We start from the raw sequence: 19237 nt of genomic DNA, 5'->3' as shown, positions 1-19237 counted from the left end.
GACATCTGAACTTGGTCATGAAGCAAGTGTCTCACATGCACTTGCCCCACATGAGGTCTCCCTGTGGACACTCCTGCAGAATGGTCAAGCCTTCTGGGTTCTCTTCTCCCCGGTCCCAGCCGATGTCACTTCTTCAGTTCCCGGGTTGTGCTGTGTGGATCGCTCAGCTCCGAACGCCTCCCCGTCCTGTAGGCACAGCTTTGTAGAGTTAGGAGGCACCACTTCCCCATCTGCTTCCCACCTTCCGAAATTCTTGCTGGTGTTTCCTGATCATGGAATTAATCAGTGTCTCCACGCCCCCCTTTATTATGCTTCTGATAGAGTTTCTGGAGGGACTGCGGGCGACAATGCCTGCATCCACCATGTCTGACCAGAAACCCCTGACGTCTATGCTTTCCTCACCACACCGTCACCCCCAGACGGAAGGGTGAGGAAGGATGGTGCAGGCGGAGAGCAGCGCGGGACCCCCGGGGTTGTGCTGGTACTTCTCCGACCACTGTGCTGTTCTCCTGCGTGGAGCCGGTGCGATGTCCGTGCCACTCCGCGTAAGCGCCTTGCACACGTCTGATTTAGTCGTCAAAATCATTCTCTAAGGATATCCGCATCTCAGAATTACAGAGAAGACAGCCTCGGAAGGGTCGAGTGTATTTCCCGAAGCCGGACAGCTGTCTCAAGTTGCAGGTTGGCTGTCCAGGCGGCAGACTGCGGCCGGGGTTGACGTGCGGGGTCGGCGGGCGGTGCCCTTGGGAGCCATGCCTGAGGGGCAGGGGGGCGGCAAGGGGGCTCGGGGGAGGACCGAGCTGTGATGTGATGTCAGCCGGTCTCCAGGAGTCTGAAGCCAGCGTGGCCCTTCAGAGAGGTCCTGGACTGGAATAGAGAGGCCGGGTGGGCACGGAGCCGGCCGCCTTCTAGAGGGGCGTGTGCTCGGGCAGGGCAGCTCCCTTTGGCGGAGAGCAGTTCCCGAAGAAAGACTCGACCCTCAGTGCCCAGCAGCTGGAGAAATGAGTGGCCCCGGTCCAGAAGGGGGAGGCTCGGGAACACCCAGGGGCCCCTGCTAGAGAGCCGCGTGCTCACTGAGAAGCCGTACCTCCATGACTTGAGGGTGGTTCGTGGAAGTGGGTACGGGGATAGAAGAAAGGGAGAGGACAGAGCCGGGTAGGTAGGCTGTCTGGTGTAGCCCGGAAACTGGTACCTGGCACAGGGGCTGGTGCTGAGGGGATCATAGTTAAGTCAGATCACACAAGCGCCGTGTTTAGGGGCAACGCTCCAGATGGTGGGCCATGGGATCCTGCAGCAAATTTGGCCAGCTCTGTTAGTCTGACATTCTTGATACTCACGTGTCAGGGATTTCAGTGAGAAGGGAAAGACCATTTCACTCCTTTCCGACTTCATTGGTTTCTCTTCCTTGTTTGTAAACGGTGTTCCTCCCATCCTGGAAAGATTGGGTTAACTCAGGCGGCAAAGCCCCCTTTGTTTAACACACTCCCTTCGAAAGCAGGGACAGTAGTATCATTAAGTTCTGGGGCAGACTGTTCTCGTGCAATTTAATCAGAAGAAATCTGTTTGTGCCTTCATCTGAGGAAGTACATAAACCAAACACAACTTCGAGGTTTATCGCCTTTGATAAAGTCACAGCAGTGCCATGTGCACAGACACCGTCCTGTTCTGACTTTGCCAGTTGGTGGACAAACCGAACCAAAGGGCCTTCAGCTTAAGAACGTGTCCCCTAACTATGTATCGGAAGCTCCCAGATACCAGTGGGTTATCTCTGCTCACTGGGCTTGTCCTATTGGGCAAAGGAGTAAATTCTGAGTTTATATGTCCAGCTTCCACGAATACCGGAAAAATAATTGTCCTGAGACTTCCAGCCCGATGAATGGTGCCCATCTCTTCTCCCTGACACCCCACCTCCCCCAGTGTCCATTCCCTCCTCCCATAACTCCTGTCCTCACCCACAACCCCACAGAGTCCCAGATCCTATATCGCTCAGTGGGAGACACGGGGGCACAGACATTTGTTATGATACATGGATGCCAGCTAAGGCAAGAAATGTGTGGTTTTCAAGGTTGCTGAACTCATAGAGAACACAGTTCTCGGGGAGCCGGGGCATGAGGAGGTCAGGAGTTGGCGGATCTGGATTCGGATCCTGGCACTGCACTTCAAGAGCGCTGTGTAACCTTGATCAAGTTCTAGGTCCTTGAACCTCAGTTTCCGCACCTCTGAGGGGAGGTCATAAATGAGATGCTGTTGCCGAGTTTCTAAGAATGACGTTTAGGACTCGTAACTGATTCAGTCTATGTTGGCGACTATGGCTACCTTGAGCTGGGGGAGCCACCTGAGTGGAATCAGCTTTTAGATTATGGGGACCAACTTGAACCAAATCTGTGTGTCACAGGTCCGTGTCACGCTGACCCCCAGGTGTCCTAAACTGGTTTGCGTTTCTCCTTGGCCGCTGTACCTGACATGCCCCAGCGGTTTTCTGACCTTGAGGCCCTGACCTGCTTTGTCCTTCCTCATGATCTTTTTCAGAAGGTCCCACAGTCCCTAGTGCCGTGTTCCGTGGGCCCTTCCCCTGCGTGTTGGGTGCGAGAGCCCCGTCACGCAGCAGCTCCCGCAGGCTGACCGCATGGGCCTCTTCCCGGACCCACACTCGGACGGTCACGTTGAGGGTATTTCCACCATGGGTTTGGCAGAAACCGCAGCTCAAGGTGCCCTCTCCCCTCCGTGTTCCAGTGAGCCTGTCGCTAACCATTAACCAACTGTCACCGACTCTGCTTTCGGGGTCGTGTCATCTAAGCAAAGCAAAGCACCTCTTGGGAAAGTAAATTTTAATGATCTTGCTTGACTCCTCACCCCCACAAAAGGATGGCTGTGGTGGTGACCCCAGACTCCTGGTGGCCCTGGAAACACCAGACAAGACCTACAGCTTCGCCATTCGTTTATTCATTCTCTCGATTTCCTATTCATTATGGTGGAAACGTGAACACCCCAGACACAGGGCGGGGCCGTCTCACCACGATGGTGGGAGGCGGCTCAGGCATGGGCCCTGGAGATGGCGGTGGTCCTGAGTCCGGAGCCCTGGCATTCCAGTGAGCAGGAAGTTCTGCTTCTCAGCCTCGAGGGAGGGATTAAACGGCACTGAAATCCGGAGCAGTTACGGGTCTGCCCTTGCCGGTGGTACGGTTTGACTCAGCTGGCCCTTCACCAGAATCCGAGAACGAGCAGCAGCTTTAGAGAGCAGTAGAAATGAGAAACAAGTAAGGAAAACAGACGCACCCCCTTTTTCACTTACGGGGAGGTTATCCTTCATAAGCCCTGCTCCCCCCTCTGCGATTCCCGGGAGCCGACGCATGGAGTCACTCTCATCGCGTTTTCACGCGCAGCGGAAGCCCTGGCCTCCAACCCAGTTGTAGCATCGGACTCGGGCTCGTGAATCTGGGATGTGTCTATGGAGCAACGAACTGGAGATGTTGACTGCCCCTGGGCAATGACAAGTGTCACTGTGAAGGCCTGGCTTCTGTGGCCCAACATACCACACAGCAAAGAGAGAAAGGGCTTGGGCAGCTCAGGTTCGAATGGCAGCATCACCACTTACTAGCTGTGCGACCTGGGGCAAGTGGCTTAACCTCTCTGGACCTCAGGTGCCGTGTGCAGTATGGCAAATGGGGTGGCGCCCACAGAAGATGTCATGCAAGCACAGGATGCTCAAACACTGTTAGCTTCGTGCTGCTGTCACAAGATCTACTACAGTGGTAGTGTAAAGTCTTGACCCACAGATGTATAGGGCTCCTGTGTCCATCTGGCTGCAAGAACATTCCCATTTCTCTTGCTGCCACTGTCAAGAGTTGGGGTTCTGGAGCCCAAGAGATTGGGTTCAGCTCCCGACTCTGCCACTTGTTCTTTGACCTTTGTCTCTTTGGGAGTCAGGGCCTTACCTGTAATTTGGCTTAGTGGCCTCCCAAAAATCTGGCACAGGTGGGACCCTTCCTGAAAGCAATTAAAGCCACGTGGATCCCTTAGCACGAGGCAGGCAGGTGGCACAAAACCAGAACTCAGTAAACAAGGATTATTTAAGTCATTTTACTTGCTGAGACTCGGTTTACCTATAAATAAAATGTGGATAAAGCTGCTTCCAGACGCTCTTGCAAAAATTCTAGGACTTGGCTAGAATGTGCCCCAGAAGCTATCATGCCCCGTAGGGATTCATACATGAAGGGGCCTGCATTGTAAACTCAGATGATTAGGAATCCAGAGGGGGCAGCCGGTAGAGGACAGATTTTCAGCCACCTTGACAGTTCGAGGGCCGCCTACACCGCTGGCAGGTATCCTCGCTGACACCTTGTTTGGTAGGTACACCTCCCTTTGCACAAGCAGGGAGTTCTGAGAGGATGACTACTATCAGGTGTGGCAGCCAGAGGGGGGGAATGCAGAGTAAGATGTTCCTCAGTGTACCCCATTGTCATGAGCTCTGCATTTCTCAGAACTTGGAGGCCGGGAGAGTGCCAGCTGCAGTCGGCCGGTCACGGGCCCGCCCTGGTGCTCCTGGTGCCTCCTAGGCCAGGCATGAACCTGAGCCTCGCCAGCCTCCAAGACCTCCTTTGCCTGAGAAGCAATTGGTAGAACAGGAACATCGTAGGGGAAGGGCCTCAGACCCTGTCAGGGGTATGTCTGAAATCATACGTGGGCAAAAATGATACCCGCCCCCCCTCCCTGACCCGAGGCGGGGGACACCAGTCCAGAAGCCAGGGGGTCTGAGGACTAAGAACTGGAGCTCAGGGAGGAGGAGGAGGGGGAGGAGGGTCCCTGAGGCGCTACCGGAAGCAGCTTGGCCATGAGAGGGATTAAATCACCCAGATAGGGGACATGTGTGCAGTCTGATTGGGGTCAGAAGGAACATTAGTCGGGAACTAGAGCGTGGGCTTTGAACCAAGACCAGCTCAGTTTGGATCTTAGCTCTGACCCTTCCCAGGTGCATGGCCGTGAGCGGCTTTGCCTCCTTGGCTCTCGCCGGGCTCCATGCTAATACCTACCCGGTGAAGTGCCCGTGAGAACTGGAAGTGCTAAGAGGTCATGTCATTGTCATTATTGTTCTGTTGTTGGCGCTGGCGGCTGGGACTGGACCAGCCCTCTCTAAGGCAGCTGTCCGGCCGGGACTCAGGGCCTCGGGATGTGTTTGGAAGGAGGGAGATGAGCGGACTGGGAGGCGCGCGCTGCTCCAAGACAACGACCCAGCTGGGCGGCCTGCAGCACGTGAGGTGCCGGGGCAGGTGACAGGTGCGTCCAGAGGGGTCCGAAAGGCAGACGTGTAGGCTCCGTATCTTCTAGGGTTTGACAGGAAAGAGGTGGGTGTGCTGGGTCAGCCTGGAGGGGAGTTTCCTACTGGAGCAAAGTCTGCATGGGACGTTAGGAAGCAGGGTGGTTGCTGGGAGGCTCCCTACCGCCAGTTGTCAGACTCTGGCTGAGATGCTCTTTTAGCCTCTAAGATTCGGACTTGCCCAGTGTCCGATGGAGGACGTGAGGAGGGGGACAGGCCGGGCCGGAAGCTTGCCCATTCAACCATCTCGCGCCCTGGTGTGGCCCCGACACCAGCAGCCCCCGCCTCCCCCTGCGTCTGACACCGGTACTGCCTCCCCGGGCCGCTCCGCCGCGCCCTCCACCTGCCTGGTGGGAGTCGTATGGCAAACCGGTGTTCATGTTCCGAGGTAAACACCTGGCAGAATGAGAGGGTTGGGGTTAAGTGCCCGGGAGGCAGAACAGAGATGCGCCTGGACCCTTTATGGAAGGGACGCCTGAGGCAGGTGGGCGTGAGTTTGAGAAGGATGTCGCCACTTACCCGGTGGGGGACTTCGGGCTACTCAGGGATACTTCTGTGCCTCAGCTTCCTCATCTGTGAAACGGGAATCCTACCCCACAGGGATGGATGTGCGTATCTTCCCAACATTTTATTGTAAAAGCTTTTAAGTAGAAAACTTGAAAGAGTATTGTAGCAGCCAGCCAGCTACGCAACACCTAGATTCTGTATTTTTACGGCACTTTTTTATAAACTGCACTTGCTTGCTCACCTCGGGGTCCATCTGTCTGCCCCTTTCTCTAGCACCATTGCACAGGGAGATTGGAAGATTTGGAGATCTGTGTGAGGGCCTGGGGGGCAAGAGGTGGGCAGTGGGGTCTCGAATTTTATAGCACGTAACAAGTAATTGTGGCCCTGGTTCCTATGTCGCTGCCTCAGAGACATGGACGTGAACTTGGGTCTGGTTGCTACGGCTAGGGAACCAGGGGAGCAGTGGACTCCATGACCAGTGTGGCACCTGGAGACGCTGGTAAGGCTGGTGAGAACGACGGCTGCCCCTTGAATTTGGAAGGCAAAAATGGCTTCGGCTCCTGGGCTGTTCTCACCCCCCGCACACTGCCGCCCGGACAGCAGAACTCGTAGGTCTTTCCTTCTCCCCCAGTCCCTGCACGGCGGAAGAGGTGATGTTGTTTCTTGTTAGAATAGAGGCTAGAAGGAGTCTCTCCCAGCCCACGGTGAATTCAGAGGGTGTTCTAAAGGGAAAACCGCAGGGAGCAAGGGCTGGTTCTTCCCTTGCTTTGCAGGAGAGTGGGCTCGGGTTTGTAGGGGACGCCAGAGCCCGCTCTGTTTTCTAAAGACCTAACTTTGCAGCATTCTTCAAGGGCTCCAGAGAGTTCCCTGTGCCATCAAATTAACTTTGGACACTTCAATAAAAAAGTCCCGAAGGAAACTGTCAATTAATGCATTTACACTGAAGCATCATACTTGGGGAAAACATCTTCAAACACAGACGCTGTTTTCCAACCATTAAAAAGTTTTCGTGCTGCTTGGTTTCCATAGATACCAGAGGTAAAAGCCTCCTTCCCTCATTGAAGAGTGAGCCTGGCTCGATCTCTGCTTTTCCTTTTTTTTTTTTTTTTTTACCTTAGTCTTTCATACCTTTTTCCTCCTTCCCCATTTGTGAAAACAAAAGGTAACTAAATTGAAACCTGGCAATGAGATTTGTCTGAGGAAGACAGCTTGATTTATAAGCTCAAGGGACTTCATTTTTGCTCACCTCCTTATTATTTCATGACTTCTACAAATAGTGTTGTTACCTGCAGGGAAGAAATGGAGAATTTTCATTTGATCAAGTGATTCCCACAGTCCATCAAACACATAAACATACTTGAAAGGGGAATGTTTGTGTTCTGTTGAAGAGCGGGGTGTGGAACAGAAGTTGGCAAACTGAGGCCAATGGGCCAAATGTGGCCTTCTGCTTGCTTTTGTAAATAAAGTTTTATCGGAACACGGTCACATTCATTGGTCAATGTGCTGTCTGTGGCTGCTTTCCTAACAGCAGTGGCAGATTGCAGTTGTGACAGGACTGTATGGCCCACAGAGCCTAAAAGAGTTTCTCTCTGACCTTTCGCAGAACAAGTTGACTTACAGGAAAGCATCAGGGCTTGGGAGGCATTTAATAGTTTTGTCACTCTAGGCGTGTGTTCATCTTGCTGTGACTCAGTTTCTGCATCTTTGAAATGGTAATGATAGGGTCCTTTTGTAGGGGTTGCGGAGGGAAAGCACATCACACTGTGCTGACACGTAGTAGGGGAGCAATAAATACGATTTTTTTTTTTCTTAACTCCAGATTCTTTTGCTAGAAGAATCCAAAGACGCCTATCTTATGAGTCTAGAAGTTCTTGAGGAAACCCAAGGAAAGTGGTTAGAAACGAAAGCCAAGGAGTTCCCCATCATTCCTGGCCCACGTGCATGCCCGTGTCTCCTCCCGGGGAGAAGGGCAGGGAACAGGAGTGGAGCACTGTTGAGGGATGAGAAAGCAAACAAAAGAAACCACAATCATCTAGGAAGAAATCTTTAATTTCTATTCAGCTTTAAAGAGTTTGAGAGACTTTTTATTCCTTTTAACAAACCAGTTCAAGTACATGCCTTCAGATTATAAAAGTACCTGAAATTGCCTAGAATATCAGCATGCATAGCTTGTTAGTATTTACATATATTTACATAGGGAAACAAGAGAAAGATCTACAGTTATTTACAGTCTACATAGGAGAAGAGAAAGGCAGCCTAATTGTATTTCCTAAAATACAGGAGATGAGTAGTCAGCACATGCATATTTAGAGACTATTTGCATGATAGAATACAATTAAAAAAAAAAAAGACATACCTTTGTAACTTTCTATGCTAAGGTGTTGTATAATCAAGGTAATTTTTTTTTGTTTGTTTTGTTTCTAGTCTATTTGCATCGAGTGCTTTAAAATGTTCACTAACACTGAGGCAGAATTATTTACCCTGGCAATTAAAGCAACAGCACACACGATCATTTCCTACTAACTAGCAACAAGCTGCTGGTGAATAAAATATCTATTGTTTCTCATTACCCATCGACCACTGTGACGAGATCTCTCTGTGTAAAGGCAGTGCCTAAGCTATCACCATTAATTATGGAAGTAATATAAATGAGACGCTCTCCACAGTATGTTCTAAATGAAATATTAACAAGGCCAGCGTCTTTGAGCCTGAGAAATGATCTGTTGTAGAGAGCTCGCTATGAAAACGCACAAACCTAATGCAAACAGCGGGGCTGCGCGCGGGTGCCTGCCTGTGACATCCGAATGATCACCAAGTCTATTTTTTTTTTCATTCGTTTCTGGAAGACAGGAGTTAAGAGCTGATTTCTGGCGGTGATGTGGCCCCATCAGAAGACCCCGTGGGTTTTACTCAACCCCCACCCCACCCACTCATGCCTTTCAGGACTACGTTGTAGAATACTTCTGTGACCTGGGTGTAAATGAACTGTCTACCTTAAAATCTAAACAGCTTGTTTGGGGTTTGCCCTGAAATCTGGCTTGCTCACAAAAGCAGTCGGCTCGTGGTTTTCTAGAAGAGCCAACGTGGCAGGCCGGGGTCAGTCCATGCAGCAGAGAGGAAGGGGGAGCTTTTGTCTCACCTGTACCGTGAAGACACTCTTCGCACCATTATATTGGAACAGAAGCCATTAATTCTGCCTGGCAAGTATTTCAAAGATTTATTTTAGTATACAAGGCAAATACAGAGCCATACATTTATATACAGTATACAGAGCTAGCTATAACTGAGGATCAAGGAGTAAAAATGTAAAACGTTTCAAATTAACACACGCTAAATATCTTCTTTTATAAATACCCACTAGTCCTTCAGCGCCAGCGTCGGAGGCAGCCCGGTTGGCAAACTCCAGTAACCGGCCATCAGATCTGTCCCACGTGGAAGGATGATGCACATCTGAGCAGCCGGTTTCTATGGCTCTTCTGCTTAGCGGCTTCACATTGACCCATGGAACAGTGGGTACCCCCGTGCGTTCTTCCATCCCAGCAAGGGAACTCCCCGTTTGGAAAGAAACCGTACTTTGAGCAATGTGGTCATCCAGGCAAGACCGGCACGGAATGGCCCGGGGACTTCTTTCATGGCTAAGGGACAGTCAGTGGCATCCTGTTGTTGTCTTACGGGGACCATCTCTCAGGCCCAGTTGGTCTTAGGATGCTTTTGGCGGGCCCAGATGGAAGGGAACTAAGCAGGAGTAGGACTGGCCACCCAGACTGTTCCTGAGCCGTCCCTCTTCCCTCCCCTCATGTGGAGCGCCGACCCCCACCCCAGCTTCCTCCTAAAGCAGCTCTATAGTCTCAGAAAACAGCAGGTCTTAGAAAGATGAAATCATTCTAAATATTTCTCCTCCACTCTTTTGAGACCAGACATAAATCTGTCCTGGAGCCCTTGGACCATTTATGGCAGGGATTCTGGAACACAGAAGAGGAACGAAAAGGGCCTCATTTATTTCAAGGGAAAGTTCGAACAGTTCATTGAATTCAAAACACAGGTCCTGAAAGCCTACCAAGGTCAGTGCGCCCTTCAATCCCGCTGATAGCCTAAGTGAGAACCCACCCAAGCCTGGCCTTCCCGGAATACACATGGCTTTGGGCCTCTTTGAATGGTTGGGATTGGCTGCCTTTTTCTCCCCAAAACTTAAGGCTAGTGAAGACAAATATATTCTTCTGTCTTAAAAAAAAAACAAAAAAACTCCTTTCCAGCTTTCCATCCTGAACCTACTAGTCTCTGCGCTTGTTCCTGCAAATACTTCTCAGCGCCTGTCCTGACTTTCCGTCTCATTCTGCCCTGGTCTCCAAGTCATTTTCTTAAAACTCCATAATGACCTTGCTAGAAACTTACGTTTTTTTGTCAGGGGGAATGCTGCGGGGTCTTGTAGTCTGACTTGGGGACGTACTATCTGGGATTCCTGAAGTGCAAACAAGAAAGGCCGCGGGCCATCTTGCACACGGTCTCCGAACGGAGGCCTGTGGCTGTTTCTTGAAAGATGTGCCACGGTGGTTTTCCGTCAGACATTTCACTCAAGATTCCCTTTGCAGTTGCGGGCTCTGGGCTGTCCTGGGACCAGCTGCATTTATGGTCATGGACTGGCCTAGCCCATTGCTTGGTCCTCCCATCGTCAAGGCCCTGCTCATAGACCGTGTCCCCAGTGTCGCCTGGGGAATGACACTCCTTCACCTACTGGGGGAGAGACAAGTCAACTGAAAAGAACCTCTGAGGTTTTCCTGCACTTGAGAACCTGTTTTAGCAAAGAAGAAAGAAACCTGTTTCCTTGGGGCGGGAGGAGACCATCCTGACCACCGTCAAAGCGTTCGAGTGGGCACGTTCTCTTCTGTGAGGCCGAAAATCTGAACGTGATCTAAATGGATGATCTGAACACTCGGAATTGTAAAGCCTCCGCAGCGGAAAGCAAATATCTGTACTTCTGATCCTCCTCACCGTCTTCTATTTGAGAAACTGAGTAGCATTTCCCTTCTGTAATACATGTTAAGAACAGCCTGTGAGTTAGCAAAACTCCCAAAGGCTGTGGGAAAAAAAAAAAAAAAAAAAAAGTTCTGTTTTGATGCCAGCAGGAAGTATCTGCATGTATCCAAGCCCGGCCGGTGTCAAGCCTCTGTGGAAATCAGCTGTTCGAGACGGTAGGAGTGAATGTGTTCGGAGCAGATTGGGGGCGGGCGGGGCTCGGGGACCGGACGCTGCTCTGCGCACCCGAGGAGCGCGGCCGGTGTTCTCCAGAAGCCACACTCATCCGACACGTATGAGAACGTACCAGATGGAGACTGGCTTAGGTTTCACTGGTTTTGATGTGGCTCAGTTCACGCGCTGAAGAAAGGTCTGTCATCCAAGAGCAGGTTCCTCAGCTGGGCAGATGTGGCACGCAGAGGTGGCATTTTGAATCAGGTGACCTCTCTGTTCAGGGCCATTTGCTACTGGATCTTCTGAGGTGGCGCTGAGTCTTCAATCTTGTTAAACCAAATGGATAGAATTTCAGTTTCGTTCACTGACTAAATCAACAATGGAAAAATTATCCTTTGAACAGTTCTCAGGTGAACATGACCTCCCATTTCATCCCAGGCCGCCTCGGGCCTCACACAGTGGCAGGTGGCAGGGAGGCCCTCATGAGGAAGCTTCCGCCAAGGGGGACACACACAGCAGGGAGTGGGCAATATGCAAACATTTGTGTCCCGTGTTTGGGAAGGAGGCTTTGCACAGCGGCGGATACGGATTCTGGAGCGGGTGGACCTGCGTGGTGACGCGTGTGGCTTTGGGCACGTTGCTTTTCGTCTCTGACGCGAAGCGGCCTTCTCTACAAGGGAGGGTAACAGTTGCTCCCAGCTCGGGGAGCTGCGTGGTGTCTGACCGGTTGTAAGCTGTCCGTACGTGCTAGCCATTGTCACCCCTCAGATAGTCCCTGTTGCCACCCGGTCACTGGAAGAGCGTGACAATGTGGAGGACAGCAGCCTTTTAGATGCTCGGTGGTAGAGGAAGGGGGTGACTTCGTGGCTGTGGTCGCGTTCCTGGGGAAGGCCCCTGAGCCTTACTCCCGCAGGCTGACTCCATGAACTAATGAAACACTCGGCACGTGCTGGGGGCTTAGAAGATTGTTCTCTGATGGCAGGTGGGGACCTGATAACGGGAGCGTGGGGACCGTCTGCTTGGGTTTGCCTTGCACATCGGAGACTGAACCCGTAACTGTTTTTGAGGGACGGAGGTGTACCAAGGTGTCCGGAGAGGAGCTCTGCAACAAGGTGCTGCACTTTTCCGGTCGAGTGGTTCCAGACGCTTCTGTCGGGAGTACTCCTTAGAGGGAAAGACAGGATGTGGCGGTGGCTGCAGATGCCACCTGATATACGTGCCCTTGCCCCCCGGTCTCCACCGCGGCTCCGTCACTGCCGCGTTCTGGAGGACTAGACAGGTGGCTGGTTCTGCACTGGGCCAGTGTTGGTTTGCCTAACAGATCCCAGACAGGTAACAGGGAAAGCGGGGAGGGTTTGGAGAGGCACTGGGTTCCCGCCATCTCTGTCCCGGGAGTTCAGCACGATAATCACCACCCACTTCCAGAAAGGCTCTTGTTCGAGCCCTTGGGGTTCTGAACTCGGGCTAACTTCCGTGCCATGTTTCTTGACACAACTACTTTGTCTTGAACTGGCTGATTTGGCATGTGTCGTGCGATGTCCTGGTATCAATATTTCTGTAGTAAAGCAATCTTAGAACATCTCCTACTCTCGAGATCATTGAATATATAGATATTCCGTGACAGTGTGTCTTTATCTTTTTATACATCTCATAGTGAAATCTACTTTAAGACAGGAATATATTCTTCCTTTTAAGTAAGCATGCATTTTAAAATAGAGGAACTGGAAAACAATGTTATGTAATAGGTGTCCTTATTAAAATGTATGTTATATTAGAGTACTAACCAATGCATCACAGATACCAGCATGGGGGTGTTTTTTTTTTCTCTCCCATATATTGTTTATCAGAAACCTCTGTGCCTTTTCCTTTAAAAGAGTCAATATTCATTTGTGTTCCACGTGGACAGCTCCAAAGTGGTGGCCAGCTGCGAGTAAATAAATGTTGCTGAAAAGTAGCTACTTAACATTTTCATCCCAACAAAGGGTTCTGGAAGGATGGATAATTGAGATGTCACGGCCTCAACTATAAATAAACAACTGCTTTTTAAATCCCACCTTTCTGTAGTTGCTGATGGTACTGCAAATCTGACAAATGATTTCTGAAAGAGAATGATGAACCCTTACTGCCCATACTCTTAACTTAATCCCAAACAAGAATCGTAGGTAATTTTACACACACTATAAAGACTGATGGCACACTTCTCCTCTGGCAGCTCGCAAATGTTCGACTAGATCAGAAATGGCATTCGGGCATGATTAAAGATTCTGCTGGGCTTCCCAGAAATTTTCAGGCCTGGTGTCATCCACACCCTAACTCACGCCGTGTCCCCGGGATGGAGCTGTGACACCCCCGTTCCCAGGGCTTGCAACAGCGCGCAACCTACCGGCTTCCGATAAATTGCTCTGAAAAGTTCATTTAGGGGAACCCGCTACGCCAGCCGGTGTTCATGTGTCAAGTGTTGCTGTTACTTTGTCACGACGGACGGTGCGCTGTGCTGACAGCCAGCAAGATGCTGCTTCGGACATTTTACAGCAGACTTGTTAGCATCACTTCCTTTACACGCTCTTTCAGCTTTTCCAAGTTATGTACTGATGCCCCAAAAAGTGGCAGGAAAGTCATTCGACGGTGATTAAAGGGCTCTTTAAAAAATTTTTTTTATCAGTTTAAAAATGTTTTATCTTGTATCCGCAGTACCGGCTTATTTACTAATGAGATTTCCCCAGTGTGGCGCCATCTCATTCTCATGATAGGCCGACCAAAAAGCTGATGAGCCAAAAATTAGAACTTATTGAACTGTCATCACATCTGATCCTATAAAGATGTCACTCAGAGGCTGCCATGAGTACAGCTGAAAAGAGAATTCCCCGAGAAGCCAGGAGGGGAGCGGGGCTGGGACTGAAAGGTACCGTCACTACGGACGCGTCCAGCCGGAGAGGACAGGGAAGCAGGCGCCCGCTGGACGGAGCGAGACCCCAGAGGCTGGCTTTGCCGGGCGCCTGCAGCTCACCTGCGCCGTGGAGGACACGGGCTTTGCGTTCAGGGGCCCCTACTGCGCCGCCTTCTTCTACAAAGCCGGCCTCGCCGCTGATGCTACTAAGACGGTGTGTCACCGAGCCTTGTGGCAAAGGAACCAAAGCCAGCTCTTGGTAAGAGATGGGGCTTTTCTAAAATTGACGGTTCCCAGCATGGTAGCCACACACCAGCTGACGTGAAATGAGGTCCCCAGCAGCTGCTGTCAGGTTCCACGGAGGGGAAAGCCAGGCCCCCCGGCTCCCTCGTCAACCTGATTCTGAGTCAACGGAAGTGTAGAATTTCTCCGCGAAAAGTCCAATCCCACGGTACAAGAGTGCCACGTGCTATCATTTCAGAAGGTCACGGTGGCAAGACAGTACATTGGGTTTGGGAGAATTCCGCTTTCTGCTCGCCCCAGGGGCCGGTTCGATCTTCTCAGGACCGGCTTGCGCCCGATCACGGCGGCGCTGCGGGAGCGCTGCTGAGCAGGGCGGGGGCCTCGGTTTGGGGGATGAGCTGATGGCAAATCACCTGACCACTCTTTGGTGGCTTTGGCAGCTGCAAAGTAAGATGGAAATCTAAGATATCCAGAAAGTTATGCAAACCACCGTCTCCACCTGAGCTCTGCTAAGAGTCGCGGCCGAGAGCGCATTCGGCTTGAGCGAGCGGGATGCGCGGCTCGGTTCTCCCGTTTGTCTTTGCAGGCACTTGGCTTCCCTTTTTCCCCCACGTGGGATGCAGAGGAGTCAGATAAACCACTCGAAATTCTTTCGATAAATGTGCCAGGTGCTAAGCTAAGGATTATTAGAAATGATAATTCAGTGAGAGGAAATTTGGATGACATGAGCTAATTTCCATTACACTTGAGCCACACAAATCAATTCGAAAATAGCTGAATCCAAGAAAGTTACTGGCTGTCTGGGGAGTGGGCACGGCGAGGGGCTTGGGGAAGTTAAACACCAATTACTGTTTAATTAAATCGAAGTCATGCTGGGTGTTCAAATTTTGAAGTAATGGACTTCTCCACCCCAGTCAAGCACCAGTAATCCTCGGAACTCAAGTCTGACGAGGTCCCGCCCCCTCTCCACTCCGCCCTGCTCCCCACAGTCCTGTCACTCCTCTGTGTTGACCATTTGCTTTGCAGACTCATTCAAATAGGACCATAAAAGCTGATGCTGAAGTCCTCTGCTACCAAACAAAGAAAAACTCAAGCCTGCTTTATAGCACTTTCCTAAAATTACAACACCTGGAGATCCTGATGCTCAAAAGGACCCTGGTGTCCAGAGGTTCTAGAGCACAGTCACAGTATGCACAAACCAAACCACCTGGGGGGGGGGTTCTCCATGAAGCTCTCTGCTTGGGCACAACGTCCACCTTATAGGGGCAGGAAAAATGGTAAGCTTTGGATGGGGACAGAAATGCATTTCCCACTCTGTCAAATGCCCTGAGTGTCTTCTCTAATGGTGACCTTATCCCCATTACCTTTTCCATCCTCTTCCGCCAACCCCCTCCCTATCAGCTGATAATTAGTTGGCGCGGCGAGGGCTGTGATGCACATAAATAATCGTAAGACGCCAGATAAACTGTATTGGTTTTAAATTAGAGCCGTGCCTACCGTGTCTCCCTATGAACACCAGCCTATTATTTTTAATTATGGCTTGCAAAGCAAAGTGATTTCTTGCCCTCTTTACAGCATCCCTGACAGCCCCGTGTCAGCCAGGATGATGTGGTGCCCCGCCGGCATGCACAGCCCTAGCCACAGCACCGACTGGTACTCAAAAGGGGAATCAAAAGTACTCGATCGTGCTCATCGCAACTTACAGGTTGAGGTGGGCTGAGAAGAAAAGTCCCCCCTTCGTCACTGTCCGATTGCAAACACAGGGGGAATATGACATTAACAGAAAGGTTTCACAGGCTCTGGATGAGTGAATACATGTGTCGTGCATCTGCATGAGGCCTGTGTGTACGGCAGGGCGCCGGCGTCTGTGTGTGTGTCAGACATTTCCACACAGCACTGAAAACTTCCCCTAGCAGCACCGTGAGCAAAAAATAAAGATCTGGCACCAGTCCCTCTCTATCCGATGGGCCATTAGAGTGGTTGGTTTAATTCAGACAGAAGGTTCTAGAAACATCTTGGTGTCAAGTTGCATCATTCGTTGAGAAGTCAGCGGGTTGGGTGCATTTGTTCTTGGGTGTGCAAAAGGATGCTTGCTGTCTTTCTCTCATTCCTCAGAAGAGACCTCTGCTGTGACTGATACAGACATTTATTTCTGAAGCCTTTTCCTCTACGAGGTGTAAAAAGGGGCACCGCAGAGTTGGTGAATTTGCTCTCCCAGGATGCCACATTGTACCTTGTACAGTCACGTGCTGAGCTCAGTGCCCTTGGCCATGTTGAGATCCAGGTACACCCGAACCAGGCAGGGCGAGGCTTGCTAATTCGCACAGAATGAAGTCAGCTCATCACCTCTTTTCTTAAAAAAACAAAAAAAAAATTTTTTTTTTTTTTTTGGTCTTTTTTCTTTGATTTCAGCAACAAGGAGCTGCCACGACCGTCTACTGCGCGGCCGCCCCGGAGCTGGAGGGCCTCGGAGGGATGTACTTCAACAACTGCTGTCGCTGCGCGCCGGCCCCGGAGGCCCAGAGCGAGGAGACGGCGCGGGCCCTGTGGGCGCTCAGCGAGAGGCTGATCCAGGAGGGACCCGGCGGCCAGTCCGGCTAAGCGCGCGCCCGGTGAGCCTCGGCGCGCGCACTGACCCTGCGCGTCTGCGCCTGCGCAGCTGCCGCCGCCGGACTCCTGCCACCGGACTAGCCAGGGTTGTGGTGTCCCCCCCCCCTCCCCCCGCCCCCGACACAGATCCGCCAGAGCAGAGGAGATACATACGAGTAGTCACGACAGAGGGAAAAAAATACCAAGTCCCGATGGGAACTGCAGGGCCCCGGGGACCATCTCTCTTTTCTGGGGCTGGGCGAGGCTGGCGTCTCTTCGCTTTCCCGGTGGTGGCCTGCTGGAAGGTGAACGCTGAGCTGGTAGGCGGGCTCCGTGCGTCACTGTGGAAGCCCGAGCTGTTCTCGCCATCGCTTACAACAGCCAGGTGCCCTCTGTCCCCTCCCCCGCCACCGCCCCAGCCCCACTGGAGCTTGGAGCCGGCCGAGGCCAGTGTTGATCCTTTCATTCCTCCTGACCAAGCCTGAGTGGGCGCAGCAGTGACTGGGGGAGCGCTGGGACCCTGCTCCGGCCGAGAGAGGGGACACTTAGAAATGGGTGGGCTAGACACAGCTGGTGGGTCCCAAAGGGCTGGCCCAAGCCCCTTGCCAGAGCTGCCCCCAAATTCTTATCACAAACGAGTTTTGCGGATCATTCCCTAGACACCTTGGCGGGCAAGAAAGGAAGCCTCGTATCCTTGAGAATAGGGTACGTGGGGGCAGAGGATAAAAAAGCTCCCCTCATTCCTCATTCGCAGTGTCAAGAAGCAGCCTGATGGTGGGGGTTCCCAGCCTCCCGGTTGTCCTGCTTCAGCGTTTCTGCTTCACCTTCCTCGCCTCCCATCCTATGCTTAATAAGAGAACATGCTTGAACATTATCACCTGAAGTTTGCAGTGTCTGTAAATGTTTCAGTTTTGTTTTTTGTTTTGTTTTGTTTTTTTAGAAAAGAAATCTAGAGGAAAAATAAAGCGCTTCTTGTAGATGCCAGGAAAACACCGTCTTGTTTCTTCTCAGAGTTTGTTTTGTTTTTGTGCTTTTGTGGCTGTCTGTGGGCCAAGTTGTCTCCTGCGATTAGCATGCCAGCATCGCATTTTCTGTTGGAGAAAGAGAAAGAAAAGTGACTATTGTTTAATTTCACCTTGAGAGGTTTTGGTATTACTTCTAGTGGGTTCTTTTGGCCCTCAGGGCTTTGCTCCGCCTGTAATTAGCAAGTTCTTGGTGACCAGGCAATCTGTGCATCAGAATGGGAGCAGTTGGGGTCTCTTTCCCACTCACCCCTTTTCCCATCCCAGTAGGGATGTAAAGAAATGCACTTCGGCCTGGTGGAGGGAACGCTTTTGCGGAAACTCCAGGTGTGATGTGACAATCATGCAGATTCCTGCACCAAGCCCACTTTGATGACTCAAACACATCTTTTCCAGTAGGATGCATCACCTAAGTTCTCTGGGCTGAGTGGAGCGGTGACTGCCTCTAGCTAAGCTGTAGGCCTCTGGTGAAGGTAGAAGTTAAGCCAGTAAAAGAAGACATTGGAGGATCATCAGCCAAGGTGATACCCAAACTATCCAAGAGAACCAAGGGAGAATCTGTGGGCTGCCCGCCGCCCTGCACTGTCAAGGTCCGTGGGCTAATTCCCATATAGACCCTGCACCAGGAGGGTAAGAAGAGGCGTGGGGCACCTGACAAGAGAGGTGAGTATTCCCCCAAGTCAGGAAGCTCAAAGTCTTCATGTAGTCATTCGCTCAACAAGCACATACTCCGTGCTACATTGTGGAAACCCAAAGCGGAGGGTAACTACCCACCCTCCCAGCTGTGTGTCAGGTGTGTAGGCATCTTCATGTTGCACAGGTGAGCAAGTGGATGCCATGAGTCTCCTTTTTTAGCTTATTCTACATCCAAGGCTGCTATTGTGCACCGTAAGGTGTGTGTGCGTGCGCGCATGCGCGCACGTGATACAGTATCCATGTAATACATACGCACAGGTACTGCGTGTTTTGATCACCACTATCACTGCTACAAACTGCACCTACTGTTTACTGCGTATCTACTATGTGCCAGTGCCTGGCTGGGCACGTCACACCCATTTTCTTACTTTATGCTCACATGGTGGAACTAGAGCTTTACAGAAACAAAGTAACCCACTGATTGAGAGTCGGCTACTCTGAGCTGCAGAGTCCGTATCTGAATCCAGGTCCCTCGCCTTCAAATCCATGCACCTTCTGCTACTTCACGCTGTTTAACCGGTAACCTGTAGACCAGCGGCATATACGCACTGAATTCATACAACGAGTGAATTACTCACAAAGAAAATTATTTGGTTTTGTACCCAGGCATGGGACCTGGCTGTTCTCCCAGTGCCCAGCGCGGAGTATAAACGTGGCGAATTATTTCTATACGTGCCATCTATCCAGCACCACCATAACCAGGACCCGAGGGCCTTCCCTCGGGTCCTGGTTATGAACGGGTCTACATCCGGCCTCGCTTCCCCAGCTTTAACTTCTGACGGACTCCGTGTC

General features: G+C 51.4%; 1 protein-coding gene across 4 annotated transcripts in view; it reads left to right on the top strand.

Moving 5' to 3' along the window:
- Nucleotides 1-17520, top strand: part of WWOX (WW domain containing oxidoreductase) — a 941544-nt gene extending 924024 nt beyond the window's left edge. For 2 of the 4 annotated variants that reach the window (XM_032853920.1, XM_032853912.1), the window contains exon 9: nt 16551-16813. In XM_032853920.1, the coding sequence (XP_032709811.1) occupies nt 16551-16739 (189 nt within the window). In that variant the 3' untranslated portion in view covers nt 16740-16813. Of the gene's footprint in view, nt 1-16550; nt 16814-17386; nt 17427-17481 lie in introns of those variants that run through there. The other 2 variants (XM_032853913.1, XM_032853915.1) reach the window with 2 other exon arrangements.
- Nucleotides 17521-19237: the final 1717 nt, after the last annotated feature.

The sequence above is a fragment of the Lontra canadensis genome, unplaced genomic scaffold (assembly GCF_010015895.1).
Source record: "Lontra canadensis isolate GAN:19392208 unplaced genomic scaffold, GSC_riverotter_1.0 scaffold8, whole genome shotgun sequence".
Classification (NCBI taxonomy): domain Eukaryota; kingdom Metazoa; phylum Chordata; class Mammalia; order Carnivora; family Mustelidae; genus Lontra; species Lontra canadensis.
The sequence above is the reverse complement of the archived record's forward strand: the minus strand, read 5'-3'. Positions and strand labels throughout refer to the sequence as shown.